At 41.5% G+C, this 18,988-nt stretch overlaps 1 protein-coding gene across 4 annotated transcripts in view; it reads right to left on the reverse strand.

Annotated features, from left to right (window-relative positions):
- Positions 1 to 18,988, reverse strand: part of utrn (utrophin) — a 173,867-nt gene that overhangs the window by 107,556 nt on the left and 47,323 nt on the right. For all 4 annotated transcript variants that reach the window (XM_034143472.1, XM_034143473.1, XM_034143471.1 and 1 more), the window contains 23 exons: positions 18,801 to 18,956; positions 18,541 to 18,711; positions 17,642 to 17,821; positions 15,831 to 15,959; positions 14,585 to 14,755; positions 13,921 to 13,977; positions 13,554 to 13,724; positions 12,710 to 12,847; positions 12,467 to 12,562; positions 12,074 to 12,244; positions 11,701 to 11,873; positions 10,150 to 10,300; positions 8,474 to 8,649; positions 8,005 to 8,140; positions 7,326 to 7,475; positions 6,751 to 6,903; positions 6,541 to 6,642; positions 6,284 to 6,401; positions 5,567 to 5,784; positions 5,312 to 5,429; positions 4,849 to 5,054; positions 3,786 to 3,940; positions 3,480 to 3,669 (listed from right to left, as the gene is read on the reverse strand). In XM_034143472.1, coding sequence (XP_033999363.1) covers positions 3,480 to 3,669; positions 3,786 to 3,940; positions 4,849 to 5,054; positions 5,312 to 5,429; positions 5,567 to 5,784; positions 6,284 to 6,401; positions 6,541 to 6,642; positions 6,751 to 6,903; positions 7,326 to 7,475; positions 8,005 to 8,140; positions 8,474 to 8,649; positions 10,150 to 10,300; positions 11,701 to 11,873; positions 12,074 to 12,244; positions 12,467 to 12,562; positions 12,710 to 12,847; positions 13,554 to 13,724; positions 13,921 to 13,977; positions 14,585 to 14,755; positions 15,831 to 15,959; positions 17,642 to 17,821; positions 18,541 to 18,711; positions 18,801 to 18,956 — 3,486 coding nt within the window. The remainder of the gene's footprint in view (positions 1 to 3,479; positions 3,670 to 3,785; positions 3,941 to 4,848; positions 5,055 to 5,311; positions 5,430 to 5,566; positions 5,785 to 6,283; positions 6,402 to 6,540; positions 6,643 to 6,750; positions 6,904 to 7,325; positions 7,476 to 8,004; positions 8,141 to 8,473; positions 8,650 to 10,149; positions 10,301 to 11,700; positions 11,874 to 12,073; positions 12,245 to 12,466; positions 12,563 to 12,709; positions 12,848 to 13,553; positions 13,725 to 13,920; positions 13,978 to 14,584; positions 14,756 to 15,830; positions 15,960 to 17,641; positions 17,822 to 18,540; positions 18,712 to 18,800; positions 18,957 to 18,988) is intronic.

Here is an 18,988-nt window from a genome sequence, read left to right on the forward strand (position 1 = left end):
TGCATGAGGAGAGAAGGTAGGATGGTATACGGTCAAGAGAGGATAAAAGGCTTTTAAGCATCTTTTAAGCAAAAAATGGTTCTATCTTAAATCTCTTAGCGCACGCACACCGAAGATAGGACATCAAGAGGCGGGAGATGAAACGGAGAGATAGTTGCACAATCAGCAGAGATTATCATAAGGCAGACGCTCAGCTGCTGCAGAGCCACTGACCATACAGCATTACTCACACTGGGTATTTTAAACCTATTTATGCCGTCTATGAGTCTTTCACTTGAATTGTATTTGAAGTGTGAAAACACCTCTCTTTCTGCTAACCACAAGAGAAACAGCAGCTATTTAGAGTGAGGCTGAAAACATCTGCCTAGCCCTACAGCAGCACGCTTCACGCCGTTGCTCCCTCGTAACCATCATGCATTTAAGAAGAGGACAAACTGACCCACATACACAAATGCTGTTGTTTGTGTAGCACCACAGGATGCATTACAGTACTTGCCCCCTGCTTGCCTTGTCTCTTTGCACAGAAGAAGGGAGGCACAGAGGAGAAATGAGCCCAAACACATTCCTTTAAACCAACATGCAGCTTACCTACGCAGCCAGCTAGAGTAATCATCATTTACCGACACAGATAAACACACAGTCTCTAGGAGAGGGGATCATGATGGGCTTATTGAAGAGTTCTGTTTAGAAAAGGTTTAACTGGATACGGGTCCATTCCAGTCATTCCACAGTATCCACCCTGCTTCACGGGGAATTAGAAGGTACACTGAGTGTTTTTTTGGCTCAGTCTTAATGGCATTCAGATTAAGGTTTTAACCAAGAGGTCGTAGCAGGCATGTACTGTATGTTTCACTTTGCTATGGTCAAAACACACACACAAACAAACACAGACACGCACACACACACACATAATTGTATTTCCAACCTCCAAACCAGTTAATGGAGCTCCATATGCAGCTACATCTGTGTGCACCTATGCACTTCTTCGCTGATCCCATTATAGATACACCTTCCATCATGTGGTGTAGTGATGGAGGGAAGTAATCAAAAACATACGACACATACCAGCTCCAGTATGAGCAAGCCGTTTCAATATTATGTAATATGAGATACTAAAAATAGCCAGAGGTAATTATCCCTTTAATGTCTCTCGCTGTATTGGACCGTTAAATACAATGCTGCTCATTAATAAGCAGGACGGACTGCTTTATGACAAGATTGGATTTAAACATGGTTTGCTGTATTTGTTCCAGGAAATAAAGCATGCCACAATGTGCTACAGATGATGCATAAAATTACATATACCATAAAAGAGGATTGTATCCGTGTTGCCCAGCTGTTACACGAATGCCAAGATCATGTAACAGTATTACAGAGTTTGAGTGTCTATTAAACACAGTTTTTAAGCAAAAGCATATTATTGAAATATTTATATTTCAATAATATGATAATTCCATTTCTTGCTGACAGTTGAAGAACAGCTTAATAGCACCTTCATTTAATTGTGTATACGGTAAACATTTAGCTAGAGCGGGGAGGGTATTCAATTCGCTTAGCTTAGCTTAGCATAAAGAGTGGGTAGCAAAGGGAAACAGCTAGCTTGGTTTGAAGTTGAAAACAACAGAAGGGTATCAATGTTCTTATCTAGATGCAGGTGATAACAAGTGAATTACCACTGTGCCATTTTTGAAAGAGTTGGGAATGTATTGGCTCGAGTATATCATTAGTGCATCAAGTGTGTCAGATGAGTTTTGTTCAATATCCATTAAGACGGTTTTCAGGAGATTGCAGTTAATGCGTCACATTTGTATTCCTCATTGCTCCTAACCACAACTGTGAGCTTAATATTAAAAAAGCATTCAGATTGACAATGGCCTGTGGCCAAAGTATGTGATTAAAGTAACCCGGCACTCAGTGGCACAGCAGTCATTGTGAGTTAATAAAAGGGTTTGAGAGAAAGCTCTCTATCAACACTGTCCTCAAAGGCTCAAAGGTTGTTTTATTATCCTACTTTCTAGACACAAGTGCCATCCATCACTCTCGACTCCAACTGACAGAGACATGGAAATGAGAGGGAAAAAACTGGATAACAATGAAGACAGTGGGCAATGAACAACCTCATTTTCCACTCTTGACATGATGATGACTTTGAAAGACTTTTTAGGAATACAATTAAATGGTACACTTGTGTCCTTTAAAATATTGAAAGTGATGAATGAGTGTGTCAATACAACAAATATAGATTACTGTTACGGGCAGAAGAATGTTACAGTATTATGGATTTTTCCCCAAAGCTCACAATTGTGGAAGACGAAATCCAGCCCAGGCTTAAGAGAGAGCTGCAAAGGTCTCTGAGTCCCACGTCTACAGCAAGTTAATGAATCCTCAGAAATCTTTGTGGCAACTCATGCAGTGACTCAGTTTCAGTTTCTCTATAACCTTGGCCTGCTTTTAAATAATTGGACACTGGAAATGGGAACGATAGCACTGTGGCATTCAAGACGACAAAACCAAGAATGTTATTACTGGATTCAAGCTTTCTAAAAGATGTTCGACATTGCAGCGGGTTCTCAGGGACAAGGATTAATCTGAAGAGGAACAGGAAGCTTGGACTCACACAGGAATACCAAACCTTTCACAATGTTGAACAAAAAGAAGATTGTGCAAATGACAGCCCCTCGGTGTACAATCCAAGAGAGATAACACAAGACTGACAGGGTCAGCATTTTAAAAGAGACAGTTGAACTTCACTAGGATGAAGAAAATAAAAAGATTATAACTGCCAGATTTATCTGTCGAAAGCTGGGGGTGAAGCGTGTTTGGGATTAAAACGTTACATAAAGCATAAGATGATGTGTGTCAACAGATCGCTGAGGGAAGGTCTGAGTAAATGACAAGCCACACACACACACACACACACACACACACACACACACACACACACACACACACACACACACACACACACACACACACACACACACACACACACACACACACACACACACACACACACACACACACACACACACACACACACACACACACACACACACACACACACACACACACACACACACACACACACACACACACACACACACACACACACACACACACACACACACACACACACACACACACACACACACACACACACACACACACACACACACACACACACACACACACACACACACACACACACACACACACACACACACCCTAAGCAGCATAGGACAAGTGGATCAATGAGCAGCACTCAATGCATACAAGCACTCACACGCCCTCTGTATGCCCTCTCATTCACAGACCTTAAACCGGCCGCTTACACACGGATAGACCTTCACACACACATCCACCTCAGTGCTATCGGTAAGGATAAATTAATGAGGGATGACACCGAGATAATAGGCTAGTGCCTTTGCATGGATTCCTCACACACACACACCGATTCTCTTTTCATTTGCAGCCCCTACCTCCAGTTGTCGCCTCAGCTCCTTCGTATGGGCGGAGTCCTGCGACAGGTCTTCTCTCTGGGAGGCGTCGGCCAGAACGTTGACTGTGGTCTCAGCCTCCGGGAGCCATTTGAGGAAGGTCTCGAGCTCCCTGAGGGACACCTGCAGGCCCTTCAGTTGACTGTCCAGATGGGCGTGGCGGTCACTCGCTCTGCCAATCAATTATAAAAAGCACTTACTGAGTATATGATTGAATACTAGCGACGATATCAGCCACTCGGGTGAAACAATGCAAGCGTAAAGGTAAACAGGTGAGTTTGTGTGCACCTGTTGTTGATGCTGTTCCAGACTGCGTTGTGCTTATCTGAGACTTCCTTGATCCTCCTGGTGTCGTCGGTAGAATATTCCCGCAAAAGATGATTGGACAGCTCGTTGAACGCCACAACTGTAGGTTGGCCTCGGCCCAGGTCTTGGAGGAATGCCTGAGAAACAGTCAACACGGTGGCATTAGGATAATTACAACACTGGAAATATGGAAAATGTGACTCAACAATTATGTGTCACTGTCAAGGGCACTGTTCGCATTACTTTTTAAAATTATTCATTTACATTCTCTGATTTTTACATAGTGTGTTGGCCTGGTATCAGCTTAAGTTAGACATGTTACTCTGCAAGAATATTAATGACCTATCCAACATTTTAAATTAACTTCAGGTAATAATAAAACAAAGACATTTGTTATTCTACTGCTCAGCAATATGACTTTGTTATTTTAACCTCTACTTAATCAAGTAGGTAACATAAGACCCAACTGTTATTCATGAGGCCCTATTATTATTTTAAATTAAGCATTAGCAGATAAGTCACCAGGCTCGTATTCCTTTAACAATAAGGTGCACTTCACTATTTCACAAGGATTATTACTCATCATTACAAGATCACACAGACCAGGAACAGAAAGGTGTGTGTCTGCTGTGCCCTGCTGGGTTCTGTTAAACTCAGTTGCCCTCTAGTGTTTGGTTCCTGTAATGAACTGGACACACTCATGGGGCAGATTGTGTTTCAAGGAACTCTCGGACAAGTCATCATCTCAAATTTAGATGATGGATGATGTGGGTGTGCAGATCTTATTAAGGTTCAAAGTGAAACTGCGGAGAGGTGGTTTATCATTGCCACCTTGCACAGGCTTATACAGCTGGGTAAAGGACTTCTAACACTTTACAAAGTTTGGTTTTGAATACAATTTTCTCTCAATTAGTGAAGTGAGTAAGGAGTATATATTTTCTAATATACTCTATGACAATGATACAGAACATAATAAATGACCAGAGGACGAACAGACACACAGAGGACATGAAGGGAAAGGCTAGCAGTGACTCTCTCTCCTAACCTTGTTGTCAGCAAGCTGTTTGGTCAGGGGATCGCCCGACTGCTGGAGAAGGTTGTGGAAACGTCCTTCATTGTGTCCAACGAGAGCGTTCACCTCCTTCCTCTGCTCCTCCCACTGGTTGCTGTGGCCAATCATGTTGTCCAGCTGCTGGAGCCGTGCCTCGACACCGTGCTGAGTGCTGTCCCATTGGCTGCGTACCTTCTCCACTTGAGACAGAGACACAAACACAGGAAATGAATGGCGGTACCTTTTAAACAACAAATTATTAAGTGATTAGAGCAAATAGTTGTTGGATAAAACTTAACAAATTGGACATAAAAACAAGCACACATTGTAAACAGTACTAAGAATATACAGTATCTTTTTTAAATTACATTGTTTATTTTGTAATTGGAACAGCTAATGTTTTTTTTTTGTATCTGTTCAATGGCTTTGTGCTGTGATCATCCTGCTTTATACATACATTTCTCAGTGATGGAAGTGCGGACGTCTAGATTAGAAGTCTTGTTTTTGATGTTCTGTGCCAAAGTGAAAATGTCCTCTAGCTGGGGGTGACGCTGTTCCAGGTCACTCTTTGTTACCTGCCAAGAACGAGACACAAAACCACACACACTGTCAGACAAAGTGTATAGCTCACAGGATTATATGTGGCTCTTGTATAACATGTACTTTTCGGTTAGAAAATACAAAAACATATAATTTAATTTAATTTTCTCACCATAAGGCGTCCCATAGTGGTCCTGATCTCATCTGTGTCCCCCACAGTGACAATATTAGACTTGAGCATCTGTGTGATGAGGAGAAGCCAGTCTGCAAGTTCGGTGGCTGTCTCGTTGAGGTCGGTGGGCGCCACGCTGTCTGGTGTGTGCGGGGTTTGGTGGTGGGGGTCCTCGCTCACCAGGCTGGCCATCTGCACAGCTGAGGGGACCGAAGACACTGGAGCAGGAGCAAAAAGAGGCGAGTAATGTTGACATATAGGGTCTCTTTAAAAAGGAAATGATGCAATGAACATTTAAGATGTTGGAACGAGAGAGAAGGCGCTGTCAAATAGCTCTCAGAGGATAGTGACATCACACTAAATCATGATGAATGAAGCCTTGGGGTTTGCTTCAGTGTTACACCAGCAGCCCCTTTTTTTGCTTGTCACTTATTTGTGGTTTCATCATACATTTTAATGCACCAGTTTAATGCAAACCAATGAGGAATTTGAAATCTGCCACCTGAGCACTTATTACCTCTAATACAATATTTATAAGTTTGTCATCTCCGAGTAATGATCCAATATCTAATGTACTCGGTCTCATTAAAGGATTAATAATTCATTTGGACTGTGTTTCCCCATCTCTATTCCATTGATGTATTTGAAATGTTGTGATGCGTATACAGAAATGAGAAGAATCATTTATTTAAACGAGTCCATTTCTAGATATGTTACCAAGCTGCTGGTGTTGGACAACATGGTGCTGCGTCCACGGAGAGACGGGCGTCTGGAGAGTTTCCCTCAGTCGGCCGTCCAACGCTTTCCAATCACCTGCCAGCTCCTCCACCTTCATCTATACGTATAATTACATAGACAGAAATGAATGATTAATGAAAAAACAACAGCCCTTTAACAAGCAATTAAAGCATATAATTATATGTTAAAATTGTCTGTATGTCCTTATTAAATCATATTGCTATGGAAACTGGTACCTTTTCGCGTGGCGACAGCTGCTGTCGTCGCTGCAGCTCTATAGAATGAGCCAACAGGTCCTCCAGATCCTTCTTCCTGTCCCTCATGGACACCTCCAGAGCCTACAGCAGGTAAGAACTTGTTTTAGGGACAACTTTTATGTCTGTGATAAAATAGATTTAAAGTAAGGTTAGATGTGCTTTTTGTAATATATTATTTAGACGATATACCTGTGCTTGGCTGGAGCTCAGGCCTCTGGTCATGATTGTTTGATGTGTCACGACGACCCAGTCAGTGAGTCGGTTCATCCGGTCCTGGAACTGAGCATGGCTTTGGAGGTTGTTCTCCACCTCCCCCACTTTGTCCAACAACTCATGGGTCACCTGCAGAGGAAAGAAAAGACAATTGGAAAAATTAGTGAAAGACTCCAGAAAAAAGCAAAAGAAAATAGGTAAGACAGGACTTGTTGTAGCTGTTACGATGTTTTATTACACGACTTTCTTGAATAATGGATTCTGATTCGTTAATTATGTATAGTCTTTTATTGTTATGCACGCAGTTTGATCTTAGCAAACAGATTTTTCCTTTTTTGCAATAGCAGAAAACATTTAAAAACAATTATGGTATTTTAAATTATTTATTTGTTTGGTGAGAAGCGCTTTAGCAAGATTATATGAAACTATTGGGTCCCCATTGCAGACAGGGTGAACAGTAAATATAACTACACTACAGTGTTTTTCACCTTTCACAGAAGACAAAACATTGGAATACTAGTCAGAATAATGAAATAATAAAAGGTTTGCACCCTGCTCCAGTTGAGGTTAATGGCTCTCAGTTTGCTGACATGCTGGTCCCTGCTCTGAAGGCTCACGCTGGGACTGGCCAGGATCTGAGGGGCGTGCTTGTTGACCCATCCGAGACGTTCATTCTGTGTATCCATCTCCTCTGCTATGGCCTGCAAGGGGAAAAACACTGACTGTTTATTCCACAAAGATGGACTGCTTTGTTGACATATTGACAAGTAAGAGTAACATCAGCAAAGTGATATTAAGAAGTAACACTGAAACTCAACAATAGTGTGTAGAGTTGTTCAATATATAGTAACATAACATCATTCTTTCTACTTTTGGCAATGTGTCTCCACAGAGGGAAAGTCAGGCTACTGAGGTTCAGGAAGAAATGAATACAGAAACAACTGAGGGACTGTAGTCTCTTCAACAATGCTGCATTGTTTAGAAAACAAAAGATGTGAGAGTTAGGTTCTCTCTGTGTATGTTTACTGGGTTTGACAGGTTGTGCTTGTGATTGAGTTACAGAGAGCAAGTCGTGAGTACAGTGAAGCGAACAGGGAGAAAGAACAAAGTTAAACACAGTCAGAGCTGACCGTAAAAGATAGCTGAAACTACCAGCTCTGCATCAGAAATAGAAATCTCTATGCTCCGATGAATCCTGCTAGTATGAGCATGTTTTGGCTCTTCCTGTACCTTGAGTTCTCTGAGGTTGTTGTCAGTAGCGGTGATGGGTAAAGAGCTGACAGCGTTTTCTGCCTGCTCCAACCATACAGCCAGCTCCTCGCGTCTCCTCAGCAGGTCTGAAAGGGCCTGGTCTCCTCCAGCCAACCTGCACACACACACACACACATTATGTACTCAGATTAGGATCTCCATTTCCCGCAGGTTGCAGGCCTATTTCAGAAATGTACATTTAAATTACTGTTATAGACTGATTAGCCTCACTGATATTGTTAATCTGCCAAACACTGATAAGGAAGCTAAGACTGTCAGTGATTGAGAGGGGGTGCTAACCTCTGTGCAGCAATATACTGCAAAACTAAATGTTATACAAGCCAAACACAGCACTGATATTTTATCATGTGTATCCACATTTGACCACATCCCCTGAATCTTTTCAATCAGTGATGTAACATCCTGTGTTTTTCCAAGGATACAGTACCTGCGCTGTCTCTCAAGGACATGGCGGTTGACCGTTCTCCAGCGCTGACCGAGATTGTCCAGCTTCTCCTCAAGCAGGGTTCCATCAGGGGACGACAGCTGCCCGATTATCTCCTCCCCAGAGTGGGTCAGTTCAGCCAGGACAGGCTGGTGGCTGATGAGACCTTCCTCCAGCTCCTATAATACGGAACAAGGAATGAAAGCAAGCACAAAAAGGTGGAATCGCGGATCAATCAAATAGCATTAGCTGATACACTCAGGGACAAATCCCCTGCTCAAGTCCATCTCCCCAAGCAGATCTGTGATTGACACAGAAGCATGATTTGTGGCAGATCAAGATTAAAGCTGCTTTATCTCTTCTTCTCCCACTAAGAGAGATTTAACTTGCCAAGGCAGACCCGTAAAGCATGGGTGAGTGATTGTGAAGTCTGCTAAAGGGTGAGTCAGCTAATTGAACTCTCAATTCCCATCCTCTTGATCCTTCGTATCAATCTCAGCGGCTGTGAAAACATGAAAAAGCCCTGGGGAGATGGAGAGTAGCTGGAGCTTTGCAAATCACACTGATAAAGGTGTTAATGGCGCTGGTGCTGCTGATAATGCAGCAGCTTCAAAGAGTCTCATTCCTTCCGAAATTAAATTAGCACTTTATAAATCAAACAAAGAAAAATTAGAGGCACCTTCTCATCATAACAACCATTCTTTCCATGTGATACTCTGCATAACAAGCAGGTAGGTGTGCAGTCTGTTTGTTTATCATCAGGTACAGTATAGTACCCATTATTTACCCTTAGGGAATAAAAATGCAATTATCTCTGGTCTAACATTTCCAAACACCTAGCTGCTTATATTTCAAACATATTACCCCTGCTCCCAGGGGAGGTGATAATCTTGCTTTGAGTTTGTAAACATATGGGATACTTTGAGTCTATATTTCACTAATTTGTGTTTATAATGACAAAGGGGGAATACCATGAATATTTTCTAGCATTTATTACCAACAATATGTTATTTTTGGAACAAACAAAAGTGATGCAGTGGCTGGTGATACACAGCAACCAACATTTATTTTTAGACCAATGCAGTGTATGTAGAATCTCCAATGGTATTGATTTAAATTAAACAAATTGAAGATTAGTGTATCTTAACAAACGTAGACCCCCCATATGTCCTTAGAAAGTTCTGTATCTCATTCAGACTGTAAGAGTATAGATTTAGCGCTAATTATCTCTTTGGGCCAGGAACTGAGCTCCAAAACAGATTCAAGGAGAGAGCCGGGCGGCAGTGATGGAAAGTGAGATAATAGTTGAGTATTTTAATGCGACTAATCCATTCTTGGTCCAGGTATTGAAGGATCAATCTATCATAATGGATTTAAACGTATTGTTTCTTGCCATAGGAGCATTGATTGAATTACTAAGTGAAGAGGCTTGTCTGGACTGTGGCCAAAACTTCAAGGAGTGCGTAACCACCGGGTTTATAGAGTAATTATGATATGGGACAAAAAGTTTGAATGTAAAAAATGGTGTGAAAAAAATAGAAGCAATATATGTTTCACTTTGAGACACTTACAGATGTCTGTGTAGCAGTGGGACCAAAAGCATGTGTACAAATCATGTGAAATACACCGGTATACATGCAAATTACAGTAAAACACACTATGACAGGCCACATATTGACCTGTTGGTGTTGTCGTGCAGAGTTCAGGTCAAGCTGTCCATCAGGGCCCACGCTCTCCGACAGCAGAGTCTCTGTGTCCGTCAGCCATTGGCTCAGGTCGTTCAGGTCACAGTGGAACTGCCTCCACTCCTCCACAGCGCGGTCAAATCTCCTGCAGCCGAACAAAGGAACACAAACCGAGTCTTTGTTATTGATAATAACCTCCAAAATTAAAAAGAAGGTGTTGTTGTTTTTCACCTTCACCTGATCCATATATCATGAATAGAAACATTTAAAATGAGAAACAAGCAGTATGAAATATCAAACACAAACATGCTTCACATTTAGCAAACATTTATTGATTTGTGAAACGTGTGCAGTGGATGTTATTTATTTTGTCTGATTAAACATCAAACAGACAAATGGAAACCTACATAGTGTGAAAGTTCATTTTAAGGAGGAGATTCATTTCCCTCAAACAGAAACTAATAACTCAATTTCATCTTTTAAGGCAATTCTTTGTTTGCCGGGTTCTACATTTGAATGATGAGAGTGGATTCTGGCTTTATTTGCCCCAAAATGACTCATACAATGTTTTTATTTTCTCTTGTTTAAGGATGATTAGGCTTACTATAGAATTAGATAGGGTAAAATAAATGATTGCCTCTTACAGTACGATACAAGCGAGTTTACCTACTGGGAAATTCTACAGCTGTACGATAAGAAAAAAAAGGCACAGTTGACCTCTATTAAACACGAGAAAATGTCATAGCAATCAGGAAGCACTGACAACCTCGGGAAAGTTCACAGAGATGCAATTGAATAAATCAGCATAGACAGAGAGGCTGATTACTTTAAATGCCTAATAAAAAAAACGGATTTTTATCTCACTGATGGTCTGCATGAGGTCTATTTCCTCTTACAGCAGCGCTTGGAGCACAACAAATCTGATGAGAGCGACATTGGTGAGGAAATGAGTTTTGGATGAGCAATTTTAACAAATATAATCCATTCTTTTATTTTTAATGATGCCCTGAGGTTATTGTGATTACAGACGGACTGCTTCAGCATTTGTGTGCAATCTTCAAAATGAGCTTACTAGTTTATACTAGCATGTGCACATACTGTACTCAGCAAATGAAGACTGTTTACGCCCAAGGAATTGTGTTGATGTTAGTGAAGGTCACCCTGTGTGTGGATCAGTCAGTGAATGAGTGAATTGAAACGTGAATAGACATGACATTGTTTATGCCAAGGGAATTGTTTTGATAGTAATCAAGGTCAGTGTGTGTGTGTGTGTGTCTGGGGAGCTTGATTGTGTGCCTTTGTCTCTCTTTCTTTATCTGCTCCTGCTGTCTCCTGGTTAGCGGACAGCTGGCATTTATAGTCCCTGCAGCTTCCAACACATTTCCTGACACAGATTCACACAAGTTTACATCTGAAATCAGAACCTGTTCCTGTGCTGCAACATATTTCGAGAAAAGTGTAATGAGGTTTGATTGTACACCTGACTTCAAGACAATGAGTGTAAGTAAGGTGTGATCTGTTTGTGTGTGAAGTTGCTGCACGCACCCCTTGCGATGGTTGTACATGCGGTTGAGGCGGTCCCACTCAGCGTTGAGCTGTGTGAGGGCGTCTCCGATCTGGGCGACCTCAGCGGGCGAAGCATCCCGGATGACATCAGGCTGCCGCTCATGGATCCCTGTGACCTGCTCACCAACACACTCCAGACTCTCCTTGATATTCTATTAAAAGACAAAATACAATATGAACACAAAGGGAAAGCATGGTGAGAAATGAAGAGCGGATACAAATTCACACATGGCAGAATGATTGATTCAAGAAATGTCCCTTTCCCTTCTTTTTAACTTTATGAAAACTGCTACACAAAAGTTACTAGTGTTGTTTTTTTTACTTTTACAATTACTTTTATTTGACAACCCACCGTCAGTGTGTCCTCTTGGCTGGAAAAGTCTTCGTAGAGCCCCCCGCTGAGCTCAGAGGAGTTCAGAAGCAACTCGTTGTCGGCCATGGCGAGGAGAACTTTGTTGATGTCCAACAGGTAGTCGGAGGGACTTGGAGAGAAAGCGCTGCTACGCTCCACTGAAGACATCTCCTACAGCACAGATGAGCAGGAAACAAACACAGGGCAGAAGGAAGAGAAAGAGAAAAACTGTATCAACACTTAATCCTGCATGCCATTCTATGCTAAAAACTAACACTACAGTCAATTAAATCAAGCACTCAAAGTGAAAGACCCCAGTCTGGGATTAAAGACACATCCTAGTTAGTGTCTGTGTGTGCAGACCATGTGCTTGTGCCTGTTTGAATTCCTCACCTCGACTGAAAACTCGCTTATCTGCTCTGTGAAGATGTGGGTAGACGTCGACTCCACAGAGACTTCGAACTGCCGGATTTGTAGCACCCTTGACTCCTAAAGCAAACACACACACACATATTGACCTAACTGCAACAGTGCACACAAAATATCCCAGAGAGCTATGTCCCCTTAGATAAAAAAAACATTTCCCATATAAATCCGGATTAAGGAAGACACAACATATTTTTAAATGCATCTCACCCTGTGAGCAGAATACTGGCTCTGCAGCCGGAGCAGCAGAAGTCTCAACTCCTCCCTGTGACCACTGTCTGAGGTTTGCTGCAGCAGTTCCTCTCCTCTTCTCAGCAAGTCTTCCACGCCGGCTTTCTCCTCGTCCATCTGTTGCAGAGAGACATCAAATGAAGAGTTCAAGAGGCTCCGAGTCACATCCAACTTTCTAGGAGTTTTTTTAACTACAGAAGTCTAATCATTCTTAAGTCTATTGATTCAGCTAGCAAAATAAATAACAACTTACACAGCAGGAACTGACATACTCTCTATGCTGCTTCTTTGTTGAACAGAGTGGAAATGTTTCTCAGGGAAATACTGTTTAAAACACACAATAGCTTCCCAACTGGCACGCTGACCTTGCTTTGGACTGGTCAGGTCTGTTTAGGCAGTGTGTTTAACGTCACAAACCTTGATAACACAGATTGAATTCCAGACTTGTTAGGCCTTGAAAAGCCGAATCAAAGCTGGTCTTATCAGGCGGCAGCTTTATATAGACTGTAGCCCGGCCTATTCCTCATAGAAAATCTCATAAAACTTCAGCAAGAGAATAATAGGCAACCTGGGGCCATTTTTGTGTGCATGTTTTCAAATTTCTGGGAAACATTGCAAAAGATGGAAAAGCTTAATGGAATTGCCTATTTCCCTATCCACAATACTTCATTTGGGGCTCAATTTTAACAAAGCAATTACTACTAGGCTGCTCACGCCTTGTCTATGTGTCACAATATTACCATCATCATCAATCATCACCATTGTGAGTATTGCTGCGTTGAGAGGGTCATTTAAAACTAAATGGAAAGGTGACTTTGTTTACCTTGTCATCATCCAGGATGTTGGTTGGGTCCTGCTGCTGCTGCTGCTGCTGCTGCTGCAGAGCCTTCAGGGTGTCATGCAGCTCTGCCTTAAGGTCCTTCAGCTCACTGGAGAGCAGAACCTCAGCAGGACGGGTCTGACTCTCTGCTCGGATCTCCTGGCTGAGGATGACCTGATGAGGAAGAGCAGAAACACACGCCTGGTCAAAAACAAGTACAATTTCTGATTATGGCTACATGCTAAATGAGAGTGTTCAGCTGCAGTAATACGTGTGATAATATGCTGGCTTCATGAAGAGTATTGCATTATTTTATCTTAAAAAGGCTTGTTAGCTATTTTTTTATTAGGTATGGATGGAATTTCGGTACCTGCTGAGGTTTGTGCTGGTTGAAGTCAACACTTACTGACTCCAGACTGTTGATCATCTGAATGCAAAAAGAGAGAAACAGACATTACATGTTACTTATGAGACAGACACAGTGACTGTAAAGACTATACCACATGCTTTCTAGTTGACAATCTAATCTTCTTTGTAGGAGAAGCAGAATTACATTCAGTACTGAATTGTGCATTTGTAGGTGTGTTATTGAAGAAAAGGATACAAATAGATAAAACCATATTTGTGCCATATATTTCTCTTGCAATTATGTTCTCTTTTTGTCTTGTGTTATAAATCAAATAAGTCTATTTAGTTGCCGAGTTGCCGACTGGAATATGTTACAAATATTACTAAAATCTTAAATATGTTAAGGAGTTTTCAGTAGGATGTTGCGGTGCAAAAAGTTGATCCTAGATTGTAATCTAATTAATAATGTAAATAATAAAAAAAATGCATTCTATTTATTTACGTTAAAAAAAAATAAGTTCTATAATATTCAAATTAAGAATATCTAGAGTCAAGAAGACTTTAAAAAAAGTGTTATAAATGCATGCTGTTTCCAAAGTCAATGACTATTAATGTTAAACAATAGTGATCTCAATCTTGACCAAAAGTGAGTAGCCCTAGTTAACATAAAGTATGTGAAACTGTACCTTAGCAGTTCTGATGTGTTGGGAGACTTTGTCGAAGTTGCAGTTGAGCTCCGCCAGTTTGGGCTCCACCACCTCTCTGCAGGCGGGCCCCCTGCTGGTCATCAGGATGATGGCCTGGTCCCTCACGTTGTCCACTCGCAGACCGACGTCCTCTAGCTCCTCCAGCATGCTCTGAGGACAGAGGACAGAGAAGTTGGTCATCTATTTAAACCAGTTTATGCTATCAGTCATTCTCTCTTGGACCGGGTGGCAGCCTAGCCTTGGTTCAGAGCAAAGAGCTGAGCAAAGCATGAAGTGATGAAGGTTAGCAGTGCCCGGTACAGCTGATATTTAGTGGAGACCTTCAGTTGTCAGGGCGAGAGGAAGGGAAGGGTTAAGAATGTAATCTAACTGTAAGATAAATTATTTTAAACGACCATAAAAGGCTCAGCTTTACTTCATTCCTCATTTTCTCTTTATGTTGTTTCCCATACACTAACATATCTCTCGCCCTGAATGTATCTCAGTCTCTTTTTTATTAAATCCTGGTGACGTTAGGCAATTATTATTAAGAACTACACAATAAAAATGTCCAAATATGTGGGCTTGATAAATCCCTTTCCTAACCAAGCATAATATCTGCTGCGGTACAACAGTGGGCAATCCAGAATGGGACATGCAGAAATGATTGATCATTATTATTCCTTTAATGTAGAAACACATTAGAATAACACAAGGTAACAGGATTTCCTGGGGGATTATCATAGAATGAAATTCATTGCCAGAAGAACTGATTTCCATAAAGCAATTATAAACTACTATGACTGCTTGTCAAGGTATAAGCTCTGCCAATTCCTACATATATTCAGACATGTAAACTACTCACTTTGTTATGATTATGGAGCCGTAGATGGCTGCTGTGTCTCGAGCTCCTCTACAACTGCATTTTTATTGTTTTATTTTCTTTTTAACTTTTTTTATCTTATTCTATTACGATTTTGCACAATTCTGTCACTTGCACTATTTACTTGCAATGATTTCTCTTTTTTTTCTCTCTTGATGTCTTATGTACATTGAATGATGCAATGTTGGTGGCCCATTGCAAAGAACTTCGTTATGCTATAAAAATGAAGCCTTTGCCTCTTTAGAATGATATGTAAAAGAAAAGAGGGGCTGGTCACTTCACAAGTTGAGCCGTATGTGCTGTGATCACACGATAGGGCCACTCTCCCTTAATTCATAGGGCTGTAAAAGCTTCCTGCCTTACCGTCACCACCTTCTCCCTCTCCGACGGGGCGAGCCGCTCGGCCTCGTCCAGGTGGATCTGGGTCTGGTACAGCCAGGTGCTGATGTGAGCCAAGTTCTCATCTAAAATGTCCACTTCGTTCTGGTGACTCTGCACACACACAAAAAGAGGCTCAGTTTTTTCATCACAAAATGAAAACATGAATTACTGTTAAATTCCTCCTGTGTTTTCCACATTCAATACTTGATCTTAAACCATTTGAATGATTCTCCGAGGGTTCCATTATCTTGATATGACCCGCTGCAGAGCACAATTACCAGAAGAAACTCCTCAGAAACTTTTTTCAAATGGCAAATATATTTGATTCAAGAGGTGATTTGCATGTCATTGTTTTGTTATTCCATTACGTTTATTTCTCTGTATTGCTCCTGAAACCATTTGACTAATGAGCAATGGTCTCTTTTGGGTTGTAAGGAAATAACCTTGTAACACCATTTACTCCGCCCAGGGTTTGTGAAACATACTTAAAAAATGAATGAACTTTTTAAAACTTAAATGAACACAGCACATTGGATATGTACTATAAATACAGTCAAAGATTCTCATTGACCACAAAAATTGCATGTGAATGGGCTCAGTCTCAGACAGAATGCATTTGTTCTCCTAAGAGTAGCATTTGTTTGTTTAAGCATAAAACCATAAATCAAATCAAATCAGGTTTTATTTATATAGCACATTTAAAAGCGATTTTTGGTCGAGCCAAAGTGCTGTACATGTAATAAAAACACATTACTACAATCACAATAAACGACAATAAGTTACAACAGATATATATAAAAAACAAAATTTAAATAAAAACACAAGGAAAAGTCAGGAGTCGTGCTCCGCTCTAACTAGAAAGCCAGAGAGAAGAAGTGTGTTTTTAGAGTAGATTTAAAAACCCCTAGGGTCTGGGCCGAGTGGCAGGGGCAGAGTGTTCCAGAGCCTCGGGCCAGCTGCTGCGAAGGCTCGGTGCCCTCTGGTTTTAAGCCTGGTCTTGGGCACTACCAGCAGCAGCTGGTCAGCAGACCTTAAAGCTCTGGCTGGGGTGTAGCGCTGGAGCAGTTCAGCTATATAGGCCGGAGCCAGCCCATTTAGTGCTTTAAAAACAAATAAAAGGATTTGAAAATCAATTCTGAACCGAACTGGAAGCCAGTGTAGTGAGGCCAGAATAGGGGTGATGTGGTCACGCTTTTTGTGGCCAGTCAGCAAACGTGCAGCTGCATTTTGGACTAGCTGCAGGCGTTTAATTGAGGCCTGGTCCATACCCACATACAGAGCGTTGCAATAGTCCAGTCTCGAGGTTACAAAGGCGTTAATAACCCTTTCTAAGTCATTAAAAGATAAATACGACTTGGTTTTGGCCAATAGTCTTATTTTAAAAAAGCAGGATTTTACTACAGCGCTGATCTGCTTGTCGAATTTAAAAGTGCTGGTGAAGGTCACTCCAAGGTTCATGACCGAGGGGAGGATGTTTTTTTTTTGAGAGACCCCAGAATATCAACCGGAGAGGCTGGAGGTTGCGGTCCAAAAAAGATGACCTCAGTCTTGCTCTCGTTGAGGTTGAGAAAGTTTTTGCTCAGCCAGGATTTTATCTCTGCTAAGCAGTCCATCAGCTGCTGTAGTGAGTGTTTGACATTTGCTTTTAAAGGCAGATATATCTGTACATATCTGTATCTGTATCTGTATCTAAAAGGCAGGTGGTAGATTTTACTTACTCAGAGATTATAAAAATAAAGAACACAGTAACTCTTCATTTATTAAACCTTACTTTATGAGATATTTGCACTCACCAGCACAGCACTGAGCCAGTCCTCGGTCCAGGTGCGGACTCGGCCCCAGGCTTCATTGAGGCTGTAGAGCTTGTCGTCCAGCTGAGCCTCGCTGCCCTCCACCAGCGTCTGCACGCCGGCGCTGGTCTCCGTCAGGCTGGACAGCTCCGCCTTACGACGCTCAGACTCCTTCAGCAGGCCCTGCAGGAGGAACACACATAAACAACTTAATATACAGTATATTATACATGTGATGACCTCCAAGTTTCAATAATTTATTGCCGGAACAGATAGTTGTTGTTAGGATTTACAGTACAGCACAGACTGCCAAACATATGGCATGGATTAAAGGTCAATATATTCATATATTCAACTCTATAAGAAAACGAACATTGAAAAAGAGAGCTGAAATCTTCCATACACTTTTATGTATTTTAGTGTGAACCTGTGACTTAATTTAAATTCGTAATTATTGAGTTTTAATTGCTTAGTGTTTTGTGTTAAAGGGTCTAAAGTTCAGAGTGTGGCATCATAATAAATGTTCTGTCCTTTTCAGATAATTGGGTTCTCAGAGAGTCAAAAATCATTCATACAAATCTTTATACTATTTCACTTGAATGGGTAGATGCAATTTTAAATCAACACTTTTTAACTGAAGCATTTCAAAATTCCCACTGCTCTTTTCATAATGCTCCAGTGTAAGAAAGAGATTTCTTTAGAGCATCAAATCAAATCAAGTTTTATTTATAAAGCACATTTAAAAGCGATTTTTGGTCGAGCCAAAGTGCTGTACATGTAATAAAAACACATTACTACAATCACATCATCCTGTCCCGATGCTCCATCTACTGGCCACGAGCAGAAGCACTTCTTTGCTCCTGCTGAAGAGATTCACTGACATGTCGGGGCAGTTTACTCACATTAGCCCAAGCGATCTCAGCATCAATTTCCGCTGGCATGTCCCCACAGCTGTTCTTCTGCTGGAGCTGAGCCTCACTGGTGGTCAGCCACTCCTCCAGGGCGGCGCTCTCTTTCTGGAACTTCTGAGACAGAGACAAAGCTTTTTCCAGATCCTGCTTGCCCTCTGTTACCTGTAAAGAGAAGGGAAACAAAGGTGTCTTAACTTGGTGGTTCAGAGATGTTGAATATTTTAATGGAAGGAGATAAATATATAAGTTACCTGCGCCCCCAGGTCATTGTAGAGCAGTTTGAGAGCAGTGAGCTGTTCGTCCATGGCCTTGGGGTTCTCCGTCTGCTGTTTCTGCACAATCTGTCGGCCGGTCTTTATCACCGTCTCCACCTCCAGCTTCACCTCACTCAGCAACTTGTAAAGTTTCTATAATAAAAAAGGAACCTATGAGTTAGGAT

Source organism: Trematomus bernacchii, unplaced genomic scaffold (genome assembly GCF_902827165.1).
Source record: "Trematomus bernacchii unplaced genomic scaffold, fTreBer1.1, whole genome shotgun sequence".
NCBI lineage: Eukaryota > Metazoa > Chordata > Actinopteri > Perciformes > Nototheniidae > Trematomus > Trematomus bernacchii.